Source organism: Rhopalosiphum maidis, chromosome 2, assembly GCF_003676215.2.
Source record: "Rhopalosiphum maidis isolate BTI-1 chromosome 2, ASM367621v3, whole genome shotgun sequence".
NCBI classification, from domain to species: Eukaryota; Metazoa; Arthropoda; class Insecta; order Hemiptera; family Aphididae; genus Rhopalosiphum; species Rhopalosiphum maidis.
This window is the reverse complement of record NC_040878.1, coordinates 75695619-75723341: the sequence shown is the minus strand read 5'-3', so window position 1 is coordinate 75723341 and position 27723 is coordinate 75695619. Positions and strand designations below refer to the sequence as shown.

Sequence of the window (27723 nt, the reverse complement as noted above, 5' to 3'; positions counted from 1 at the left end):
TGTGTATGAGTGTATTTTGCGGTGAGAGACGGTCCGACCGTTGTGTGGTTACCATGGTTACAGTATAAATCATCGTTCACCTGCGTCCGTTCCCTTGGCTGGCATTAAATCCTTGTAATTTCCGAGAGAAAACTTCGCCGGGGGAAACTATTAAGTTTCCAAACCCAAATTAAGCACGTAACCGTTGAGCTTCTTATCTACCACCGTACTGGCGTAGTGGATAGAGTTGGCACGCTGAATTCGATTATCCGGGAACGGGCCGATGACGAACGTAGTGAGCGCCGCCGCTTGTCCCATTGAAGGGAAACCAATTGTTTAAGCTTTAATTCACCGTTCGAGTCGATTTCGAAAGCCAAACTAAAACGTACCCATGACTACGTACATGTAACCTACACACAACATTATCAGATCAGCTCTAATTATTTGAACACGACACTTCTAATAATAGTTACTATTATTACACGTGCATTAACTTTAATATTAACAAAAATAATGAAGTTACAACACCCGTACTCAATTCCCATATTGCATTTAGAACGCGAATACGCACTATAACAACATCACAATAACGAATTTCCTATTATCAATGTGTCCTACTATAGTATAAATCTCTCTAGATACACATCATTTAAAGGGACTGACCCCAATTTATGCTATATTGTATATTGTACTCGTGTGCATAATAATATACGTATAAGTCGAAGGTGTATTATGACTTATCGTAATAATGTCCAGATATCAACGACAAACAGTCGAACTTTCCGAAATAGTATTATATTATCTCGACACACGTATTATATTAGGTAGTCTATATGACCGTTCAATAAATTATGATTTGTAGCGCTTTGACACATTTTATTTAGGAAAATGTGTCGATGTATTTTTTGATAAAAGGATTACAATGCTCAATAATTATAGCCAGGGCCCCCACATACAATGTCTGCTCTCTGTACTAAATTATTGTCTGGGCCATTTATAAAACTTTATACAAATTACAAAAAAATTTCAACGGGCCCACGGACCCTTAAAATAGCCGGGCACCTGTACTCCGAGGTCCATCAGCTCCCGCCTCTTGTGAGGGCCCTGATTATAGCCAATGGAGCTTTGCGTACAAGGTGAGTATATTGGAAATTATATTATTTTCATTGATACGAAATACGCAAAAAACCGTAATCTCGTCAATGTAGTGGTAAATCCGTCATATTCTTGATCGCGTATATGGTGTTGTAGTTATGCTAAGATAATCAAAATCATATTGTTTACGAGTATGTTAAAAATATTTTCTCGTATTTTGCGCCGTCAAATTAAATAAAAAAAAAAACAATTTTAAAATACACCATAAAATAATTACTATACAGCAATCGAAATGAAATCGCATTACAATCGTAACTTCAAGCCGTTATCGGCCGTCATCACCATGTCTCACCAAATTCCGTATTTTTGACCAGCAGGGGTTGCCCGGGATCCGCGTGCCGTTGAAAAGCAGCTATGCGTCGGCCATGCCCCAGCAGACGGCCGTGTTTATGTACAGCACCGCTGGCCCGGACGGACAGACAGTCACGTTGCAGCTGCGCGAGACAGACGAGACCATCGAGCTGCCAGCGTCCATGCTCTCAAAAATGTCCCGGCAAACGGATACGGCCACGCTGTCCATCAGCTACCAGGACTCGGCGGAAGTGCTTACTGACGGCACCATCGACCTGCTTCTGGCCACCACACCGCTCCATTCTTCCGGTAAGTCAGTTTGGACATATAATAGCATGATGTGTTAATATGTAGTTATGATATATTGTGTATTCATAAAACGACCATATGTTTAAAGTCACCGTAATGTCACGTAGGTTTTCTAATTATTACTTATTGGCGCGATTTAAGTGGAGGGTTTGTTTTTCATACGGTCAACCGCGGTAGCCATAGGGTTGCGGCCAATATCGAATACCACAAACGTTCTCAATAGTGTTTTACTTGATATATATTAAAAGTGTCTACATATGGTGCGGTTACCATTTCATAGTACTTGGACTTTGTTTTCCAAATTTTGGCTTGTCGTGGTCGTCGGGTCCGTTCGTGTAAAAAGTGTTTGGCACCATCTCCGAATTTTGCGCGTTGGGTACGCGTTGTTAATCGACCTGTATATGCGATTGTGTGTGTATATATATGTGTGTGTGTGTGTGTAGTGTGGTTAAAAAACATTTTGTCCTCTGGCACGGATGGAATCCGTCGGTTTACCCCGCACCCATACACACGGTGGATGAAATATAAATATATATACAATGCGTTCGTGGTTTTAGCAACGGTAAAATTCCTCTAACCATCCCCTTCACTAAAACCCTTCCTCCGCCTAAACAGCGCCACCAGCCAGCTAGGCCACCAGTCACCACCACCTTATATTATCACGGGGAGGTATGTTTTGTATATATTTTTTCGTTCCCCTTACACTTTACCTACACAAAGGTCTCTTTTTCCATCCTGATATATTTTGTTGTTTTTTTTTTTTACTTTTATGACGTGCAATACCCATAAAATGACAAATAAGAGGCCCTTAACAATGACGGGGAGAACGCCTTTTGTTTATGGACGCCTGTAATTTATTTTATCGCCGACACCCTCCCATCATCATACATACCCTTCCAACACTTCACCACACGCATGGCATCCGAAAAGTTGTACTTGCTAAAGTGGCCCTGTGCGCGATTCTTTACTTGCCACCGTTCACGAAGGTTTAAGCGCGCCACCTACGTACAACCCCATTGCTTCTCCTACGCACCAATGCCCAACACTCGCAGTAAAACATATACACTCGCACACAGATACAAACAAACATTTATCATTAAAAACTATCATTCTGTCATCGTGCCTATGACTTACAGTAACATTAATGAATTCTAAGTCAAATTTTTACCTTATTGCACAAGTTCACTACCAAAGTCCAAAAAAAAAAGAGTAATTCACTACGTTATATTATGCGCCATTATTCATTAAAATATATTATTAATGGCCTGCACTATTAAAAAGTACATATAAACAAGGCTTTATTGACCAAAAGTTGAAAGTTAAAACTTTATGTGCGTATATTATGTATTTATTATAGTACTATTCGTAATATTAATTACACTCTGTTTGTTTTTAGGGTTTAAAATATTTCTTAAAAAAATGCATTAAAACCAACTTGTTTATCTAAATTATGAATTATAATATTTTTATTTAACAATTTGTATTTATATTTTTGTTATAAATAAAAAGCTTTTAAATTCATTTTTTACGAATATTAAAAATGATTAAACAATTTCGGTAAAATAAACAGGAATAAAATATTAAAAAAAAAATTACAAGGTAATACTTAATAAATAAACAATGTATGAATATAATATGTTTGCTCGTATGCAAATTATTTTTATAATTATTTTTTTTTTAATTTAAATATCTGGAGTTTGTTTTAAAATAAACCAATAACTATTTTTGTATTCCTTATTTTGTTTTATAGGTTATTTAATACAATTATGTAATTTTGTCTTTAAAATTAACATTAAAAGTGTTCAACATAAATTAACCTTCCAACAATTTTTTTTCAGAAAAAAATAACTTTAACAATGTTTAATTTTAGTTAAAAAAAAGATGAGCGAAAAGCCAGACAATAATTAATGTCACTATAGTAAAGACTAAGAAGTTATATTTGTAAACCTAAAATTACATTGAAGTTCGTCATGCCATGTTTTGTGAGTAGTGACAACTTTTATTATTCTAAAAAAATAATTATAATAACCATGCTAAATAATGATAATAATAAAATTTGTCTTTATACAGTCCACGTCTAACTTTTATCTTTGAGCATAATTTGTCAAATTGTTTTAAATCCAAAACCTTAAAAATCCGTTTATCATTATTTCAAGGGGCAGACTAAGATGACAAAAAAGTAATTTAAAATTATTTTTTTTTTCTTTTCATCACTGTTTTGCATTTTAATTATTATTTAAATAAAATATATTAGAATAATAATTCTCTTTTTCTCGCCCAAACAATCAAATTTTCGAGTTTAAGACTTTTTGTTTTGTTTTTGATACCTTTTGGCACTTTATTTTTTGGAGTTGATAAATTTTATCATCAATATAAACATTTTCATATTATTTGATTAGCAAAAAAAAAAAAAAAACCTTTATCTATTAGTATTTCATTTTATTTTTTGTAATTATTCTTTATTTCACCATACATCTACGTGGAAGTCGATTCAGGGACAGTTGTTTTTAAATATTTATCTACGTATCCCTAGAGACGGCAAACTTTTTATCATTGAGGTTGGAGACAATTCGGAAATGAAACGGAAAAATAATGTTTGGCTCCTTACGTGCTCGGCAAGATGAAAATTCTCGGTTCATGCCGTTAATCAAATAAAAAAAAAAAATGAAAGAAAAAACCCAAAAAAAGAGTACTCTACTAAAATTGTTTAGAGGTCTATGCACGCGATGCAGCACATATAGAATCAAGTTCATTTTTAGGGAGTCCTCAGGTTTCTTGGCGAACAACCAAGAAATACAAAGTCTGTTCAGTGGATGTAATCCAAATTCAAGATTAAATAATATTATATTTTGTTTTAGTATGTATTATGTTTCTTTGCGAGTGTTAAGCTGATTTCTAACTGATTATAAAAAATTGCTCACCCGTATCAGGAAAATAATTCACTATTAACATTCATTTTATATAACCTATTCACGGGATATGTGAAATAAAACAGAAATATCTATGTGTAATAACTCCATATTAATTCATTGTTCATCGGATAAATATAATATTTTACGTTTTATTTTAATGCTATTAAATATAAATTTAAAATCATTCAATAGTTCGTTCTCGATATTAAAATAGCATTCCGAATTATTATTAAAATTATAAAACTAAATCATAAGTAATTACTTTTAGTTATATTATTTGTTATTAAAGTTGCTTTGATGTTTAAACCACCATAAAAAGTTACGAATGCCAAAGAGATAAAAATTCCCATTGCTTTATACACATTAGTCAAGAGCTTAGGAGCACTTGACCTTTTCAAACACTATGCCCTATGAAGTTTTCGTTCACTCTGATAGTAATTCATTAGGGCGCAAAGGCCACGGGGAGGTCCATCTGTATCCAAAAAGACATTTCGGTCAAAATGTCAAGTTCCCTGCTGGTGGCCAACAAATGGGTTGCATATTCGACCGTCAACCCCCGCCGTGACGTTTATAAAATCGGTTTTTTATAGACAAACGATTTAAAAATAATAATATAATAAAAACATTTTCTATTTTTAATACTACAAAAATATAACTTTTTGTTTTTATTATTTAAAATGTGTAAGAAGTTATGAATACTTTATTAATTAAAAAAATTAAGCTTATGTCATTAATTTTGTCTTCTAAAACTTACTACCTAGTATTAAATCAAAATAAAATAAATTGGTTATCATAGTTTTATAATTTTTTCTGTGGCCAGTCTATAGTTGCCAAAATGTATTGTGTAGTTAATGTAGAATGAGGTTAATGAGTACGAGTGTAGTAACCGAAACGATTATGAATATAATTGTACGGACATAACTCAATTATACGTCTCTGAACCGTTTTACATAATATGTTTAGTATGTATGCATCATATAGGTACACCCACTTTAAACAAGGTTGACCGACAAGACAAAATACTTGATACTTGCAAGTCGACTGTTTACTCGGCTAACCTAGATAATATCAAACGGCAAACTTATTTTGGGAAAACTTTCGATAACTCTCGGGGGTCGTTGATGAAAAGTTATACTAATAAATGCTGGAATCTACGCCAACAATGTTATTCAACTATTGATTATACACAAATATCAACGATGTATTATGATATAACATATATATTAAATTGTATAGGTAGGTACATTCAAACTTTGCACAACGATAACGAAGACCATAATGTTATATAATATATTATACAGACATCACTATATCACTGTACGTATACATTTATTAAATACCAATTAATATAATTCTATGTCGTGATTGCTTAGGTTCTAGTACGGTTTTAGTTCTCGTTAAAAAAAAATCAAAGTCCCATTTACTGAAATACGCAAACACCATACGATAGTATGTTGCAATGCCGTTTTTAGTGTAAATTAATTAGTCAAACGATTATATTATATTAATTATATTAATATATATATATATAGACGTGTCGTCATTCGGGTGGACAATAAGTACGAACGGCTTTTTATGTTCAGCGATTGACTATAACTATTATGCAAAGCCTAATGTCAGTTTTATGTAATTTAATGTGTATGATATTGAGTCTAAATGGATTTTCCGTCACAGTATTATAACCATTGCAGTTTATAGTTTTGTGGGGTGAAAAGAGAAACGTTTAAAACAAGTTTCGAGAAAAAGCACTACTTTTTGGAAAATCGTGCGAATTATTCCGGTTCGGGATCTCGTCGTTCGCCGGTTATCATACCAACAGTGGTCGCCTGTTATCACACGCGACACAACCATAAATTGTACTATAATTATTGTTATAATTAATATTATCATCATTCACCGCTGCGAACGTTACGTTTCACATTAGAGCTCTACGGTCCGTTGTGGGTGCGTGCGCCTTATGTGCGGTAGCGGCGGTGGTCCACGTCACCGCGTCACGCAGCCGCCGCCACTGCCACGCGGTATACTATATTATATCCTGCACATAATTATAACAATTATTATTATTATTATTATTATTATTATTATTATTATGACTACAATGACGAACGAGCGACTGAGCAGCAGCAGTGTTGCATTATGAATTCCGCCGAGAAAACCGCCCTTGCCGCCGCGGGCACAGAGTAATTTCCCCGCGAGACCACCGGATGGTTATACACTACACACACACACACACACACACACACACAGTCAAATGCATGAACATATAGTTTACCCGAGTTTCATCCCTACTGCACTGAATCGTGACTTCCGGCGAAAAATCTGCACGGTCTGTGTGTGTGTACGTGGAAAGGGGTGTGTACTGGGCGAAAGGGGTGTCACTTCGCGGCGTTTTGCACGCACGTAAATTATTATACTATTTGCGCTTGAGCTCTTACACGCCATCACAATATAATACGTATTTATAGCAGTTGTGTACAATTACTATGTAGTAAATTCGGGTGCAGATGTGAGCGAGACGGCATGTCGCGCGGATGTCCGATCGTCATGCGTGGCAGTGGCGTGAGCTCGCGTGGCCCCGGGTGGTCGCAGTGGTTCGTAACGGACTACATATTATAGTTGCCCCGAATTCTAAAATTCGAGAATATCGTATAATAATCAAAATCAAACCTAACCTAACCTCACATCACGCGGCACGACAAAATTGCTAAATCATGCGACTCGCCAATCCCTAAATTATTACTACGTTTATACAAAACTGATGTCGGCAACGTTATCGTCAGGCGTTTTCTTCTCTCGAAACGAGCAAAAGCGTAATGTAGTTTTTACAAAAATAATTATTATTTTACTCTTAACTATTGCCATGCGTTGGCGTTTAAAATGCATTCGTCGTCGCTGACTCCGACCACGCTTTCGTCAAAAGTAGTTTTCGACGATGAACGAAAGAAAATCGCACAATACATTGCGCCTATAAAATACGTCATTTACTGTTTGGATATAAATACAATATTATAACGACGTGAGGTAGTATTTAATTTATTATTAAAAAATAAATATTATTTTTATTTGTTGAACATATATTTGAATATTACGTTGATTTAAATTTTGTTTTTGATTCATGTATTTACGTCATTAACGCAACATCGAATTTCATTGTTTCAATAAAAAAATAAAATTACCATCACCCTTCGATACTATAATGATATGTGCTCCATTAGTTTTTCGAACAAAAAAGTTAATTGGTAAAGTTTTTTTTTTTTAATGCCTTTTTTTGTATTATAAGTTCTAGTTTCTTAATATTTATTTATTACATGTTATTTACAGCTATTATACCCGTACACATAAAATATATTTTAATAATAAACCTAGCAAATAAAAAACAAATCTTTTCTCCGCAAGTTTGCTTAACTATAAAGACTTCAGAGAAATAATTGTGTTTTAATCATTAACCAATAGTAAAAAAAAAAATATGTTAGTGTTTTTAGAATGTTTTATTATCATTATAATTATTATTATTATTATTATTATTATTATTATTATTATTATAATCGTTATTATTAAAGTTTATAATTAACAAGACGTCATTTTTTATTTTAAAAATCGTAAGTAATTATTTTTGTTTTTTAAAATAAAAAGTAGGTAATATTGTATTATTATTTATTACAGTCAAACCTTATTTTATAGTGTTTTACAATTTACATTTAATAATTCAATATTTGCTTTACAACATTAAACTGATTAAACAATATTAATTAAATTAAATAACAATTTATTTTTAAACTTTTCCATGAGTTTTTATTAACTTTTGACATTTTAAATGTGATCTGCACACAAGTAACGTATAAATATATTTAAAAAAAATACACACAACATTGTCAGATAACGTCGACGTCATTTTTTTCTGTAGTTATATGAATAACGTATTACAAACAGTACATAGCGTTATTATTATTATGGAATAACTGGGGTTGGCTTAGCTGTCTAAAAATAACATTCGTTACGTCTGTATTAAGCCATACGAACCTTAATAACCAATCTACATGGTTCACCTTAAAAAAATCATATTTTTTTTCATAATTACACTCCATTTCGGTTCATTAATTCAGCGAATTTAATATTTGTCGCATATATTATATTAATGTTAAACTTGTTACATTTACAGTTTTACATTTAACACTATACATATTATATATACAATGATTATTCGAAAATAATTGAAGAGTTTACCATGTGTGGTATGAGCAATCAATTGTTTGCTTTGCCTTTCAAAGCCTAAAATATATGACTTAATCATGAATATAACATTTGAAACAAAATAGATGTACTACCAGTACCTACTACTACGTAGTAGTCTTTTATTGAGTACATAAAATAGCGTTTTTAATATTATTTATTCTTATAAGTAATCAAACTACCTAGTCGTTTTTTATAATTCAGTTTTCGATATTACCGACACAATATTATGCAATACATAAAAAATATGTATATTATTACATAGAATGGAAATAAATATTATATCATATTATTTTGATTTATAAACGGGTGTATTATTTCGTTCGGGATCGGTTATCGCATCGGCTGTTACAATAATATTATTATCCTACTATTACGGCCACTCGCATAGACTCGTAAAACTCGACGCGACGCCTTTAATTCGTCGAGTTCTTTTGCACTATATAATAAACTCTACTCGTTTTACCAAAAACATTTTTCATTTATTATCTCACTTGCCGTTGTAAACAATTTTTAAGCGTACTACCACTCTCTTCGACACCGCGTGTACACAATATACACTATCTCACGCACGTCTTATATACGCTTATACTCGCCCCGTTTATAGAAAAAAATGATCTCTGTCCGTTATTGCGATACGCGGAGAGTGGTATTGTGATATGATTTAAGTTTTTCAAAAGTTATTGGCTTTATTGCTCGTTGAAATTCGTTTCTTAACTCTTGTTTGTAAAAACACAATACAGTAAAAAAAAAACCACGAAATTTACTTTTTTAAAGTATTGGCTATGATATTTCGATACATTATTGCCACAAATATATATATATCGGTGACGTGTGTAAATAGTGTATATGTGTATTTTCATTTTCTGTCTGTATATCTGCCTGTCTTTCTTTCAACCATTTGAACCGTGTAATTTCGGATGCCGTCATTCTGACATTTTTTCTACCCTTTGTAACTTGCAATTGACACAAAGAAACACCATGTGAAGTTTTTGAAATACGAGCCAATCAGAGTGCGCATACAGACGAGGAAAATGAAAAAAAGAGTCTAATGAATTCTCAGTACAAATACAATATATAGGTAGATGCACCTATGCCATGTATACAAAGATAGAAGATAAGGAAAACGCTTAAAATGATCTTTACAAACGTTTATCTCGAGTTATAATTGCTTCTAAATCCTAAAACCGACTTTAAGGAATTGCGTCTACTCTATAATTTGTTCTGTGCTGATATCGGTTTATGAAAGTATTTTACTTGAATCGCTACCAACAAGTTGTTTATTCGAGTATAATATTCTGTAGAAACACCAACGTTTCTAGTGGGTGTCTTTTCGTTTCAAGCAAACCATGATGCATAGAAATATGAAAGAGTCAAACCGCGCCGTTCGTTTTTAATATTAAATATTTAAGTGTTGCTTTTTTTTTTTTTTATATATTACAAGAGTGGTTTTTATTTTTATAAAACAAATTATATGTCTTGGCAATTTTCAAGAACGCGTCTGTCATCCTGGTAAAATTGAAAAGTTTTACTTGACATACATGTATTAAGACATATACTTTGTATTTTTTTTATTATTATTAAGTAGATGTTCGAAAAAAAGAATAAATTAGGGTCGTATAATAGCAAAACATTTTCTATGTTTACTTGTGTATACTATAATAATATAGTACACTAATATAATGTAATATTATATATTTTAACGTTACATTACACTTTAAGAGTAAACGTATTAACTATAAATATAGATACCAAGTGTACAAAAAGTATAAATAAATAAACATTTATTCAAATATTTCATATTGCTTTTATAAAGGAAGATAATAATATTACAAATTATTTCAAACCATTTAAATTAAATTTGTATTTATTGACAAACTTAATAATATAAAAGTAGCCATAACTTTAAGCATAGAACTTATAAATATTTATTAAAATGTGTGAAACTGAATACATTTTTTTTAAGCTTTTATAGTACACAGTAATTATATTGAAATGAATTCAGTGGTTTCCAAGCGTGATTGTCAAAAATTTGACAATTTATTAAAACTATTCCAAAAGTTTTCTTTTATAAAAATAAACTTCTGGATGGAAAGTGTCTGATTAAGGCTGTCGGGACTGACAGTAATCGTTCCTAAAATGAAAAAAAAATGGAAATTCTAAAACTTTCAAGATCGCGTCGAATTCAAAAGTGTTCCTTTTTTTTAATCAGACTAACCTTAAAAATACCTCCTCAACTTTAACGTTTTGTATGTGTATGTGAATTTAGAATTTATATATTACAGTTAAGCCTAATAAAACCTAAAGCTTATTTTTTTTTCGGAAAGTCTGATACTATTTTCATTTTTGGAACATTATGCATGTCTTACCTTTTATGTATACCTAATGATCCTGAATCATATTTTATTTTCATGTATTAAAATTACATTATGGTGTATTATGTATGTATAATTAGCTATCCAATGTGTAGTACATATACATGTCTGAAACATACATATAATTTAATGAATTCAAATATTTTTTATAAATAATACAAATTAATAAATCGTATTACATTATTTAGTATAGTGAGTGTTGAGTGATTATTTGAAAAAAATAATCAAGTACACCTATAGGTACATAATATGTGTGATGTTTCCATGGTATAATACACAAACATTATTTTAAAATACGTTCAATATAATAGCGAATTTTTAATTGAATTTATCTAAATAGGTTCCAAACTCTAAGAAAACTCTTGGTAAAATAATAAAGTTACCATACAACACCCATATCGAAAGAAAAATTATATATTATTGTAAATTTAAATTTAATAGATTTGTATGGCTAATGTACCTATAAAATTACAATATAGTCATATTCATAAATTATAGATATTGTTTACTCGTATACTGTATCTGCTTCAGTGTTTTAATATTATAATGAGGTCGATAACTGTGTAATATTTTAGTGTGTCAATTCGGTGGTTACAAAAAGCCTTCCGCATAAAAGAAACATTCTTTCTTTATATAACGATGAATGATGCATTATATCGCCTAATGTAATATTATACTATTCTTTTTTAAAGTTGCAATGATCTAGACATTAGATGCATAGATTATTTATTTATTATAATAAAATAATTTGGCGTTTGTGTTATGGCACGCTCTATTAAACAATGCGCTACGATACTATATTTCATAACAATCGGATATATGTATATATCATACCTACTTAAATAGCATAAATTAAATATTTTACAAAAGCATTGATTGTCCTGAGAGAAATCTTTTTTTATATAAATTTTCCCGTTGCTCCAGTGCTGCTTTGCCTATACATTATATATATATATACCAGAGCGACGTTATTATTATAATCTGAACGTCATCGAGTCTATTATATAATATTATTATTACAACCGTTATACAAATATAAAAATATTATTTTTACCCATTATGTTAAGTACAGCAATACCTTTAAGTTTCGAGTTATCGGTTCACTCTATTTATTAACGATATCTATACTCCTTCTCCAATACGAGTTTAAATTGATTTGCAATGTCAAACTATAAAAGTTACATCAGCAAAAAACGATTCAGACATTCTTAAAACGTATTTAGTATATAATATAATGTACCGAAAGTCCAAACTATATCGTAACAACGGTAAACATATATTATACTTTACAGCTGTAGAAGCTATACATATAATGGAAGTACACGTGTCATGCATAATATTGTATATTAAAGTGTGACATTTGAGCTAGAAAAATAAATGTAGCTATTTATAATAATATCATAGTGACCTACTAGAATAAAATAAAAATATAACGGTATTTTTTTAATAGCTTTACCATCATCGTTGTATATGCGAAGTGAACGAATTAAAAAATATAATATTGTATAAAAAATTCATAAATAGAAATAAAAAATCGAGTTATTTTTCTGTTTAAGAAGCGAAAAAAAATAAACGTTTAAAAATTTATCAGAGTATAAAAACCCCCCAAAAAAAAAAAAAAAGTACGGCGCAAAACCTCTGCGAAATTTCACTGGTTTATCGAAATTAACATTTAAAACGAAAAGTAGACCACAGTCTGTAAACATCTGCTGCGCACCCGCAAAAACCGCCAGAAACGCGGACTCCGTACGCGCGCCGTCGGTCCGAAAAAACCGCATTAATATTGCAACGTGGTGTTTTTATTCATTTTTTTTTTTTTTTATTTATTTATTTATTTTGTTTTTCCTCGCGAGTTAACTCCCCGGAACGGTGGTCGGCCGCTACGGTTATCCTTCAGAGGCAATCTCGTCATAATAATAATATGATCTCACTGGAACGGGGTTTGAGGCGCGTAACGCGCTCGGAATAATTGAAGCACGTACGAGATTCGTGGGACCGCATCGTTCTGAACAATAATAAATAATAATAATAATAATAACAGTTATAATAGTGTAGTATAACGTCTGTGCAAAGCAGACGCGGAGACAGGTCGTCACGATTGGACCCCTTCCACCGCAGTAATCTCGTAGAACGGCCGCCCAATCGTCCAACCGGTTGTGACCGTACGGCAATAATATAATGTTTAATTGCTTTAATTCGTTACCCACGAGGTGTCACCGGTCAACACGCCTGTACTGTATTAATATTTATAAATTTGAGTAGTATTATTGGTGATTAGGAAGACACACATTCGTTTGTATATCCACACCACGGTGGTATGCGCCTGTATACCTGAAACGGGTAATGCACATATTGTAATGATGTAATATAATTAGCTAAATGTCAAAACGCGCACCGGAAAAACGGAATGACGTTTTATCATTATCTTTATTTTCGTTATTACCGTTTTTGTTGTTGTTGTATAGGTCATAACTTAATATATTATTATAGGCTGTTTGTTTCCGACGATTTCAGCGGCTACGATAACAAAATAATAATATAATAATGTGTAAACATTATAATAAATATAATAATTATAAACCGCACATCATATATCATTGTTTTGTACATAATATTGAATTCGGTAACAGCAATCAACCATAAATTATATTCAAGACACGTCGACAAAATATCTAATTATACCAATGATTCCATTTTTTCTGTTTTAACCAATAATATTATCATATTGAAAGTGCGATACAAATTACAAACTCATGACGTTAATAGTTTTTGTAAATCGCATCGACAAACTCCTTTATTATTACACTTGAATACTTGTTTCAATCTTATTATAAAGCCTCACTATTCTGAAAATAATAGGAATACCTATTAAACAGTATATTTGTATGAAATTGAAATCTGTACGGCATTATCTCACGCCTTGTCAATTATTTTTCAAGTAAATTATTTAAGTTTCTTGCAAAATGAACAGTTTTGTAGAACGTTTTATGTCGTAAAAAATATTAATATTCTTTTTAATTATACGCACAATAAGGCTCGTTGTTTAAATATAAAAAAATATTCTGTATTCAAAAACAAATTAAAAATAAAGTTTTAAACTTCTAAATATTGTGATAAAATATAAAAGTATAAAAAACTTAAAAAAAAATTAATAAAAGGATTTTACAAAAATAAATTTCTTGTTTGATATTTAATACTTATCTCTCTGTAAACAAGACAATCCACTTAGTGTAAACGATATTTCTATAGCATTAAATATTATTAAAGCATATTTTTGTGGACCTTATATGAAGAATCTCAAATACGAGTACATAGCATCTTTCCAGACACGGAAAGACACATTAAAAGTGAATAATTCATTTTTTATTTTCAAATGACGATATAAATTACAGCGTCAATGTATACGACTAAATATTATTAACTGGAATATTTATTAAACAAATTCAACGTAAGCTTATTTTTTGAAAATACTTGAAATTTTCCAACTGTTCAACAGTATGTGAAATTATCTATGGTATTTTGAAAGTGGTAGGAACTTCTTAGTAACGAATGTTTGTTTATAGAATTTCATTTATTCCAAAGTTTCCTGTCGGTATCTATAGAAATAAGCAATTAATATAATAATACAATATACATACCTGTCATATCTCACATGAATAATTTTTTTAAATATTTTAACATGGCTATAACTTTTAATTACTATATTATCATGATTTATATTTGATATTAAATTTTTAATTGTCTAGGTTACGAATTAAAATACTTAAAAACTATCATTTTTTTTTTTTTTTTTTATATATATTAGATATCTAAATATTATGGTTTGATTAATATTTTTATAGATATTTTCAGAGTTTAACAAAATAAAAATAAACAATATATTCAAAAAATGATATATTAATTATTTTAAGTATCAATTTAAGTCGTTGAATGAATAGAAATTATACTGCTTACAATTTTTTATTACTGCTTATAAAATCATTAATCAATTAAGTTAAAAAAAAATTAAAAATCATAATAGTGTGATTCCAATAAATATAGATTCCTCATCACAGTTCGTAATGTAGGTATAGTACTTATATAATTTTAATTTATATAAAAATATTGCCTAATGTCTAGAGCAATTATACTAGGCCCAAAATATTCATAAAGAAATTTAGGTATTACAATTGTATGTTTCAAATCGTAGAAAATAAAAAGAAATATATTGTACACGTGATATAACTATAATGGCATGTGTATAATATATTTTTAATCTGAAAGGCGTTTCTCGCGATACGGTCTAGAAAAATTCAAGGCGTATTTGGACATTATAATAATAATATATGCAGTCATGAACGAGGTCACGTGCGTTTTGGAGTGGTCACGAACGTTCATCGAATCCTACGTATACGATCCTTTGAGACTTTTCCGGAAAAACTCGTGTCCTTCGGACCAAAAAGTTCCCGAAGCGAAATAAATACAAAAAAATCCTTGCCTGCATGTACGATTAAAATATTTTCTTTAACCTCTTATTTTATTTTGTTTGTTGTTGTTTTTCATATATATTTTATATATATTTAATGGATTTTTAAAGTGTTTTTTTCCAACAATAATCTGCAAAGCGTAAAAGACGTTTGGAGAAATATTTTTTTCTTCCGCCTCACCGCTGCTTCTTTGCTTATATATATAATTCAAAAATGTATTACCACAAAGTCTTTAAAAAATGTCTCTATTCCGTGTAGGTTATACATTATTGTTATTGCCAATGCTTAAAACTTAATTTTGTTTCCTTTCGGTCATATTTCACTGTAGTATTAATCTAAGATTTATGAGCCTGGGGTGACAGCTAAAAAGAAAGTATTAAAATATAATATGTTTTTTATAATCAGTATTTATTTTTATTTTTAAAATATTCGTAATCCAATCAACAGGTACATTGTAATCGCATGCATCCTTTTAAGAAGCACGTTCGCGACGATCCGTTTGATACGAATATCTAAAGAAGTCCAATAACAATGAACTCGAACTATCCGTGCGATGTGAATTAGTGATTATTCCCATCGGACATGATTTAAAAAACTCAAAAGTGTGAGCAGGTAGAAATGGTAGAGTACATGGATTTTAAAACTAAATTTAACTATTTCGGATCCCAACAAAAACTCAGAAATTTAATGGAATTTATACCTACGTTTTTTCTTCATAATTTATGTTATGGAATCGTGTATTCATAAGGATTATAAACGTGTAAACTTTTCATGTGCAATATTAGTTTTTGAGTGTTTTTAGTTTTAGAGACATTTGCGATAATGTGTTTCTATACTTTTCGTGCGTCGTCTACTGGAGTAACTAAAATACATATGTGAAATAAAAATAATATTTCACTACTCTTTTACACATCCTAACAACCCCGCAGAGATTCCTGAAAAAATGTATATTTTGATTAACATCTGGAACTTATTCCCATGAATATTTTTCGTACTACTCGTAAGATCATTCTTCAAATTCAAAATCAGTCCACGACATAACATTTTTATTTACAGTACGGAACCACTGTTGTATACATTATATTATACACATTTGTATAAAAAATGTACATATATTTATTATACATTTTATTTTCGGTGGTGATATATACTCGAAGATTCAACAATTGAGATGTTTTAAAAAGCTTTGTGAAGAATATAAATTCAAAACTGTTTCCATTGTTATCACCTGTATAGTTGTTGAAAGAAATGCATATTAATATATAACTGTGCAATGCGTTAAGTTTTTTTCAAACGACGAAAATATATAATATGAATTGTGCGAATGATGGTAGATATTTTAATAATGAAGGGTGGGTGCAATGAACAGGTATATCCACTTCATAGCTAAAATCATGTTAACGATTGTCGATAAAATAAAAATCGTTTGTGTTTCAATACAATAACGGTATAATTTCATTCACTAGATAGCACTACTAACACACATAAGTATAAACATTTCTGGTAGAAATAATCTCTATAATTTACTACAATAACATGACATTATTAAGACTACTACTGTCTATAATATACGTATACAATGATAACGAATACTATAAGGTATTTGCTTAATTTAATTTAAAATTAATGATTTATCATAGAATTAGTCAAGTTTACACAAAATGTGTGTAAATTTATTGATTTATTTAAGAATTTATCTGAATTTATTAAAACTGGAATGTTTTTATTTAAGCTTTAAAAAATACCAATATATATACTAAGCTACAATATATTTTTAAAATAAAATAATATGCCTTTATTATAGAAATTAAATAATTCAGTTTTGCATCCGAAAAAAATTGTTAGTAAAGTAATTTTTTTTTCGTAAAATTTAAGTTACATGTGATATTATGCTATTTATTTTATAGTTGGTGAATTGGATGATATTGATTTTACGTATATAATACATTTCTTTAATATATGACTTTTTAAATATTTTTCACAAGTTTGACGGAAAAAAAAATAAACTACAGTTAGTAAAAGATGGAGAAACGCTGGTAGTAATGCAAGGTAAGCGTATATTCGTCATTGGGATTTTTAAGTAAAGTAGATCATATATTTGGTTTCGTGTGCTCTCTCTCTCTCTTTTCCTCTATCCCTCTCTGCGATTTAGCGTTTTCTGTTACCCTGCCGAACAACCGATAGCGAAATAATACGATCAAGCCCTCTACTTGAAATTAAATCAAACCCAGCTTGTCGTCTGTGTTGGTGCACAACTTATGTTTCTATAAAATAAATATTAAAAATAACCAACAAACTGGCGTCGACCAGCTACGAACGGGGAGTATCAAACGCGACGGCGCGAAAAGCGAAAGACAAAAATAATTGAGGGGCAAATGCGAAGTAGTGGAATGATGCGCGGGTAGAAATAAAGCAGCCCCCGGGCGAGCATCTTGTTAGTCGAAAGGGTCAACAAGGGATGTTTTCTTTCAATATGAACCCACCACCCTTTCATTCCACCGCCACTAAACTTAAACGTCCTCTTACACTGCCACGCGCTTACTCCGGGCAATGCGCGGCTGTCCACCATGGTACACCCCGGTGCAATATTTTTGTAATAATATAATGTGCCCTAAAATATCTTGTGCATTTATACTTAATATATATATATATATATCAATATGTGTGTAGGTATAAGAGAAGAACGTTTGTTTTTGCCGCGTCCGGAAGGAAAAATATAAAATCTCGTGCGCCGTTATTTGTTTGCGTTATTCCGCCAGTTGTTTGTAAATATACAACGAACAATAAATATATGTTTATGATATATATATATATATATGTGTGTGTGTGTGTGTGTGTGCGTATATATATTATATATAGGTAGTTTATGTATTTTTATGTATAATATTAAACTGAATATCGAGAATTTCGATACATATACGGTAGCGACGGCGGTTAGTTACCTATATATATACCGTTGAAGAATGGGTTGTGGGCCGTGGCTGACAGAATGAAAGCTATTACGATATTTGTACAGCCTTTTCATAGGTACCTATATATTATTATTATATATTGTAACAGAACGTTTTACATCGTCCATGTTATACTGCAGACATGACGTGACCGGCGGAAATGGTGCGCTCGACCCCGGGGGCTATACACTGTTTGTTAGTGTTTGTTTGAACCCGAGTACATGGTATATTATACCGATGCGGATCCCAAAATTGCGCTGCTCTAGATAAAAATAATAAAAACACAAATAATAGTAATAATAATGGTGACTATGAAGATGACGTTGCTGATGTCGACGATGAAATAAAACACAAACGAACAACACAACTAATGCGTACAAAACACTAATGTATTGAAGTCAGTATTGTTTTGTTCAGTTTTTTGTACGACCTTTGTACGAGCGGGTTCAAGGATTTTTTTATACTTGTACTACAATACGTCATGTATACAAACCCTATTCAGTAGGATATTTTAATATAACGTCATAATTCGTCTTGTTATATTTCAATAACTGAATTTTGTGTCATCCTAGAATACGCGTTATCTAGATATACATATACCTAGTTATTAGCATGACAAAATAGTAGATGAATACTTGTACAAGTATTCAATAAATTACCACTATAAAATAGCCACTGACCGAATATAATTTATACTCCAATGTACGGAAAAAATCTATTTCAATTTATTTTTGACTTGTTGACATTTTGGATATTATTATAGTTATATTATTGAGGTATAAATTAAAATATAAAATAAAATAATAATAATAGTAATTAACAAGTTGTGTAACAACGATTATAGTCCGTTATGAAAAATAAAAATGAATAAATATAAAAGACTTTCTTTTGGTGCACATTTTCCATTAAAATATTATAATGATAATATACATATTGGCTATTACATAATATTATAGTATAAAAAAATAATATATTTTAAGTCTTTAAGTCCGCCTAAAATAGTTCATATCACATCTCTATAAAGGACCCTATTCACTATTGAATTAATCTTTTTAATATTATATTAAAAATGTTTATTCTTTATTAAAGTATTAATAAATTCATTAAAACGGTATTGTGTTTTATTTTTTAAGTTACTTATATTTATACATTTTGATTAAAACTATTAGAGAATAAATCCTTTGAAAAGTCTAACTCTGATCTTAACCTACTTTAAAACTGTAATGTTGTTACATTAAAGTTCAATTGAAATCTACCTCGATCGTATTTTAAGTATAATATACCATACACATTGATCAAAAGACTCTCCAGAGTTATTAAAACGTATATAAAGTTATTTAATATTAAATTATCAAGTATAATATAAATTTAATATAATAGAATGTAATTTATTGGTTACTTTTAAAATATCTGATATATTAATATAAATAAACATAGTTTTAGTTAACATATTTTAACTTTAATACATAATATACTGTTTATGTATATATAGGTATATATACCTATGGATTCATATTAAAAATTATTGTAACATACGTGTAATTAATTTATACTAATATTCTTATTCGTTCCGAATAAACTAATTAAATACTACATTCTATATACAATTTCCCACTATTAAATTATCAATTTACAGTGCAGATATCAATCTTACAACTTTGATTTTTATTATTGAATTTTGTAAACGTGAATTGATTGAAATTTGTAAATTTAAATATTATAATATATTATATTATTTACTGTTTTACAGTAATAAATATTATAGTGATTAACGTTATTGTTGCTTGAGTATGTTATAAAGTTATAAACAGGAGTTCCATTGACTAATGTATTTATAAGTATGTCAATAGATATGAACTCATTCAAGTTCCCAATCCCATCTACTTATGACCAAATTAAATGTATTAAAATTAATATAATATTATTATAATATTATACTGTAAAAATGGACCGCAAGAGAGGTGAACCTAAATTGCATACCTAGTACGCCGTTTAAAAATACTTTTATAATTAAACCTATAATAATTATGGTTGCAATGACCTACTTAGACTGTGGTGAGAAAAATATTTATTGTGTTAAAATATTGTATAAATTAAGGTGATCACTAAGTAAACATTCATTTAATTTTTGGTGTAAAAAAGTGAATGAGCGGATAAAAGAAACGCATGTGTATTCAAGTACCTATATTGGTGATTGTTTTGACTCGTATCACCTTTACCAACATATTATGCAATAATTAAGTAAACTATATTATTCTACTGAATACCATTTCAGTGTAGTGTGATAGTATTTACTGGTGATAAGATATACTTTTTAAATAGTCGTAAGATCTTGACTTTAGATTGGGTAATTCAATTATTTCAATTATCTAAAAAGTGTAAAAAGCAATAACTATTTTATTTTGGTATTTATTATATTATATATTTGAGATAAGTTTATTAATTTTAATTTATAATTTATAGTCTTAAAAATTATAAATATTATATTTATTGATAAATATCCAATTTACAATATTAATATTGCGGGCTAAACAGTTGCCACGCTTAGAACACTGATTTTTTTAATATAATTTTATGGTTTGGAAACATTTAATACAACTATACTTTTTATGTTTTGTATATTTAATAAACGTATAATATTTCCAAGTATATACAATAAAATACATTGATTTAATTAAAACTATTCTATGGACAAAACAGTTTAATTTCCGTTTAAAACCATATTGTATTATTTTATATACTTAAGACTTCTATATAATATCAAGGTAACAGAAGAGTAGTTGATAAATGTATTATTTAACCACAAATATTAATTTCAGTGATTTAGTATAGGTATTATATATATACTATTACAATTGAATTTACGAGGAGAAATGTCTAGAAACACAATAAAGACTATTAATATTATAATAACAGGAAACGAAGGGGACTATCGTATACGTATATTATAACCCACAATAAATGTTTCAAAAATCAACAATCAAGTTATAATATATACGATGACATATTATATATATAACGATCGCTTCTTGGTCATATGAAAAAAAAATCTCTTTAATTTTTAGCAAATCAAATAAATGTACATATTTTCAATACTTAAATAAAATATTGATTGTTTATTTTATCTATTTATTTATTTTTAGAATTACTTGCTGTTGTATATTATAACACAGATAATTACAACGAGGATACAGGGCAACGATTTTATTTTAAATTTCATAAAAAATTCGTTGTCTTATACGATTATGTTTGACGTATCTCTATACGAGTAAAGTCATGTAGCAAAGCTCGATGTAACAAGCGTTTTATTAAACGACTTATAAAAAAACTATAATTGAAAATCTTATGAGTGTAATATATGTTTGGCAAGTGTTCAATGCACTATTATCCATAAGAATACACCATTTTGATTATAATAGTTTTAAAGTCTAACAGCTTTAAAATTTTGGCAAGTTGAGTACGTACAAAGAAAATAATAACCATATATAAATAGTTTTACTTTCTCTCTATAGAACAATGTTATGTTCACATCCGTTTGGTTTTCAGCGCTTCTAATTTTATATATATATATATATATTATTCATATAATATGACTTAATCATTTGAATTCATCAATTATATTATATATTATTTGATTATTGTAACCATCGTTTGCGCAGAGGTGTGTAACCACACCGCCGCACATAAGCCGCATTTATACATGATTCACTTTTGGTGATCATTTTGGGATGAATTATTCGCGGTCGACCAAAAGTTGAGTACTACCCAAATTCATTCATCGTTCAATGCGGTTATTTAACTTTTGATAATATCGTGTGTACACTGTTAATTTTTCATTGACTATGCACAATTCATCTTGAATGATTGTCAAAACGTGGCTTAACATAATAGAACAATTAATTATTTTTTCCGTTGTCACTTTTTCCCGTTTCTATAGCGCTATGCACGGAACTTCACAAAAGACTACTGAAATCAGCGTGCGTGCGTCTATATTATTCATGCCCACCCGAATCTGTACTAGCCATGAAAAATATTTCATAAATTCTTTCTAATCTCCCCCCCTCCTCCCATCACTAACACTGACGGGAATGTCGGCTGATGATCAAAGTTTTTTTTTAAGTTTTAACCTTTGAAAATAATGTTTCTTATGGCTGATGTCTATTATTATAAAATATATTATTTCCCCACTTTTATACATATACATATATTATTATTATTATTATTATTATTATTATTATTATCAACATCATCATCGATGAATATTTAATGAAAACTCGGAGTCCACAAACGACCAAGCCTTCTTGTGAGGTACTTATTACTATTACTTACTTCATTATTATTATTATCATTACTATCAATGAATATATAATGAAAATAGGCGTCCATAAGCGTTCGAGGCCCCACGTCGAGGTTTCTATTGTGATTATTATTATTAGAAGTAGGTAGTAGTATAGTGCTACTATAAGATTAGGTAGTATTTTGTCGTCGGTTTGCTAAAATTATTTAAATTACCAATATTTAATTATATTTTCTTCTTCTCGGTCGGAAGTGTTATGGCCATCCGAGCTTTCCTCTGCTTCCACAATAAAATATAGAGTTTCCAAGTTGAAGTCAGTCTTTTTTACTTTTATTATTATTTTATCTTATAATCTTATAATATTAAATTAATTCGTTAAAAAAAAAAAAAAACAGAAAACCCTTAAATCTCGATCATAATAGTGGATCTCTGCTGATAGTTTGTGAATCTTTTTATATTTGACGTCATATGCCAAATTGAACCAACGTTAGAGAAATTTGTTTTTTTTACATTTATATTAATCTCCATAAAACCCACTTATTTATTCTTTCGATAACTTTATAAACATTTTGCAGATATAATAGTGGTTCATGATTTAGATATCTGCATTGTTAGTTATATGGTTTAAAAATAATTTCATATATTTCGTTGGATTTAAAAATAGGTGCCTACTGTCTATATTAAATGAATACTACAATTATACTTACAAATTACCAGGTTAAGTATAATGATGTGGTTATTCAAACTATTATTTTTTAAAGTTCTTAGTATATCAAATTGTCATTTACTTAGATTTAAATCAACCATTATTTTTTTTGACAATAACCATATATTTTCACTATTGATTTAAAAAAAAAAATTTTTTTTATTTATATGAATCTATAAGTTTAATTTTAATGACTTACTTTTTTCTACATTTTACTTAAAATATAAAGTAAATATAATATTTAGCTTGGTATATTTATTATGGTCAGAACCTTTTTACAAACTATAAAGTACTAATAACTTTAATTTTAAAATCATCATAGCCTTCATGTTTCTAAAAATATTAGCATGTATTATAATAATTATCGTTAGTTTTAATAATTCAAAAACTATTCGTTTAACTTTTAGTTTGTATACATTAACATTAAGATTAAATAAAAAATTCCAGATTAATATTTTATTGTAATAAGAGGGTTTTCACTTGAAAGACAGAAGTTTGTAGGTCACTCCTTAAATGGCGTAAAAAATGTAAGTAGGTATTTAAAAATATTATTTTTAAGTATACTTGAAAATTCTAATAACTTCATTGTTGAAGGGAAAATGGTGAATATTATGCATGGTGAATTACCAACTGTACTGTTAACAATAAAATATTTAAAAATGTTCATACATTAACATTTATTTTAAACGGACACGTCACCATGCAGCTATACAGTAGGTTATTCGTATACAACTCAATTGCCCATAATATGTTTTTACACAACAAACTTTTAATTCCCAAAAGACAAGCTAAAATGTGATGTTGTTGGATAGAATGAGAGAGGGACACGAGTGTTTCACAAGGCTCGTCTGAGACGAATCCACACGTACATATATCAATTATTTCTAATGGTTAGCCGACAAACAAAAGCTAACGGTTTCTACTGTAGACATAAAGATTTACTTTTCAAACTTAATATCATTACTTATAGATGGGGTAAGTCTCTGGCGAGACACCACTGAAACTCGTATAACGTAAAAATAATAATTATTATTCCCGTCGTCGCTGTCGTCTAGTCACAGCGCGGGATGATACACGTAGCAAATAATAATATACTTGTATAATATGATATTATTGTTATTATTATATAGATTCGTTTTTCACGTAAAACCCTGTAAATCCCTCGTGGGTCGTCGCACGTGTCGAAAACAAAAATAACGCACATCATACATATACATATATATATATATATATATACTACATGTATAATACACACGTGCACTGCAACACGGAATGACTTTAAACGGGTTTAGCTTGCTCGATGTGTACGTCACTTACATATAGTGTATGTTTGCGTAAGTGTACATACTTTAAGCACGTGGCACACGTCTCTCCGTCTCTCCAAACAACAACCTGCCAACAAGGAAAATAGAAAAGAAAAAGAAAAAGTTGGACTGCAGAATCTCGAGACATATAATACAGTATCCTCCACCCGAAAGAATGTCCGAGTTTTCGAATCGGTCGAATAAACTTTGACGAACGCTGCAGAGTTTCTGGACTGCTCTATTATTGTTTCCACCGTCTACATTTTCACTGTTATTATCGTTAAGTTATTATTTATTTTTGAACTCACTCTGGTGGTACGAAAAAACCACGCGCAAGCGAATTTTAGCGGAAATCCGATTCTCCACCGCTATCACCACTTCACGTGCAATTTGCATAATAATAATCACGATAAAAATAAACAATGACAAGCATAATAAATTATTATATTTGTGGTTAAAAAGTTATTATTTAACTTAGAAGACGACGACTGTGACGTCATGTTTTATTGATAAACGCGGTCTCCAAGAAGGGTATTTGTGTTGATTTAACTATAACTAGATGTCATACTGCCATTTCAGTTTCTGTTTAGGAGCACGCGACTAATAATAATAATAATAATAATAATCATGACTATAATAATAAAAAGGGTAAATAACAATTCGTATACCGAACAAGGCATTTACTGAGTTTTTTTTTTTTACTGAATTGGAGGAATAGCATGCGATGGAAGAAGAAAACGCTGCAGGTAAACCCCTCGGGTGTGTTTGCAAAGTTTTTTTTTTTTACTTTAAAACAGAATAAATCTGAGGATTTTACAAAACAGGGATTTTCCGAGATTATTTCGCTATAATACATAGGTATACAATATATGTGTATATAAATGGCCCAGTCGCGTATATATAAGGTTGTGATCAGGGGTAGATTAGGGGAGGAAGAGTGGGGTCATGTTGATGTCCAGGATTTTCAGAAGATCCTTTTGCAGCGCATAGTAGTCGTTGTCGTCAGTCGTCGTCGTCGTCGTCGTCGTCGTCGTCGGGTATTAAAACGCAAAGCAGTCGACGAAAACCGGAGATTTGCCGGTGATAAGTTACCCCGTAAATTATCATTTACCTCGGATGCGCAGTATACTTACTCGCGCATACCTACGTTAATATCATTGCACTACTACGCGGGCGCTGTTGAACCTTTGATCCGATTTAGGTGAAATTTTATTTCGAAAAGTCGCAGGGATGACAATAAATTTTACGGTTTTTACTGCGAGGACGACGAGGGCGGTGGCAGCGGCGGGGACTATCCACATTTAGGTCGGTAAATCCGATACAAATAGCCACATAAACGTCATTTATTATACGGGTTACGTCTACTGCAATATAATAATAAAAAAAAAATAATCATATAGAATATAATATACTTTATATGTTACACATATAGGATCATATCGGCATTAAGCCTGTATTGACGATAAAAGCTTTTTTTGTTTTTAGTTTTCATCGAAAATAAAATAATAAACAATTAGCGCTGGACTCGAGTTTAACGTGTATAGTAATATTTTTGGTGCGTTGACTGTACCTTGGTTAAGTTTGTAATGACTTGAATTTTTTTCCCCATACTCAAAACTTTGCACGTTTTCAAAGTCTAAAAGTAAACAACCCGTGAACGCTTAAAATAGTGTATGCACATGCAGAGGACTGAGAAGCGGCTGGCCGTGAACATAATGTCTTTTCTCTTTTGTTTTTAAAACCTTATTAGTGAATATATACTATATATATGTGTGTGTGTGTGTGTGTGTGTATGCAACCGAGCAGTTGGAAATACTCGGCGAAAATTGTAATTAATTACTCAACCATCTCCAACGTCGCGGTACTATGCATACGATCATCGTCGTATAATATAATGTAAATATATAATTATTATATGGGCGTGTGTTTAATACTCTGTACGTACATAATATGATAGTATAATGCATACGCGCGTGATGTATGTGTGTGTGTGTGTATATGCACATACCGCTCAAACTTTGCCGACTAATGGCGTTTGGACGTACAACACTATTATGTAATAATATAATATAACGACCCCGTGTCCATCAAATACAATATTATCATACATAATACCATAATGTACCTACACACACTGCACCGTATACGGGTATAGGACGCGTATACACGGTGAAACAAACGAGCAATTAAAAAATAAATGCGTACTATAATAGGTACACGTCGTTATGTGGCTCGTAATAAAAAATCGGTTGTTATTTTTAATATCATACGACTGTAAAATATCACGATATAATAGAGCTTGATAATACTATGCATATACGCGTCGAATTCCGCAGAGAAAAATATTATAAAAACTATAAAAATCGCTTAACGCGACAAATCATATGGTCGCATTCACCGATAGGTTGCGAGAAACGATGATACAAATCATCATTATACGAAATTCAGCTGCAATACTACATACTAATGAACTAATGATTTAGTGCAAATAATATTAAAATTAACTGATGACGTAAAAAATGATTTCAATTATATAAGTAGGAAAACAACGGGGTGTATATTATACGTCGAGTGTAGTTCGACATTGTGGATGTCACTACAAAGTATTTGTTATATTGTATTTTAATATTTAATCATCGCAAACGAAAAAGGAGCGATGACGGTCTGTCAGCCCACATTACCAAGTATATTTCATTATAATATATTTATATGCCATTACAGTAATTCTTTTTACTATTAATAATGCTA

The 27723-nt window shown here is 30.2% G+C and overlaps 1 protein-coding gene across 4 annotated transcripts in view; it reads left to right on the top strand.

Annotated features, from left to right (window-relative positions):
• Positions 1-27723, top strand: part of LOC113552348 (serine-rich adhesin for platelets) — a 239435-nt gene that overhangs the window by 88293 nt on the left and 123419 nt on the right. For 3 of the 4 annotated variants that reach the window (XM_026955204.1, XM_026955205.1, XM_026955202.1), the window contains exon 3: positions 1449-1734. In XM_026955204.1, the coding sequence (XP_026811005.1) occupies positions 1449-1734 (286 nt within the window). The remainder of the gene's footprint in view (positions 1-1448; positions 1735-27723) is intronic. The other variant, XM_026955203.1, reaches the window with a different exon arrangement.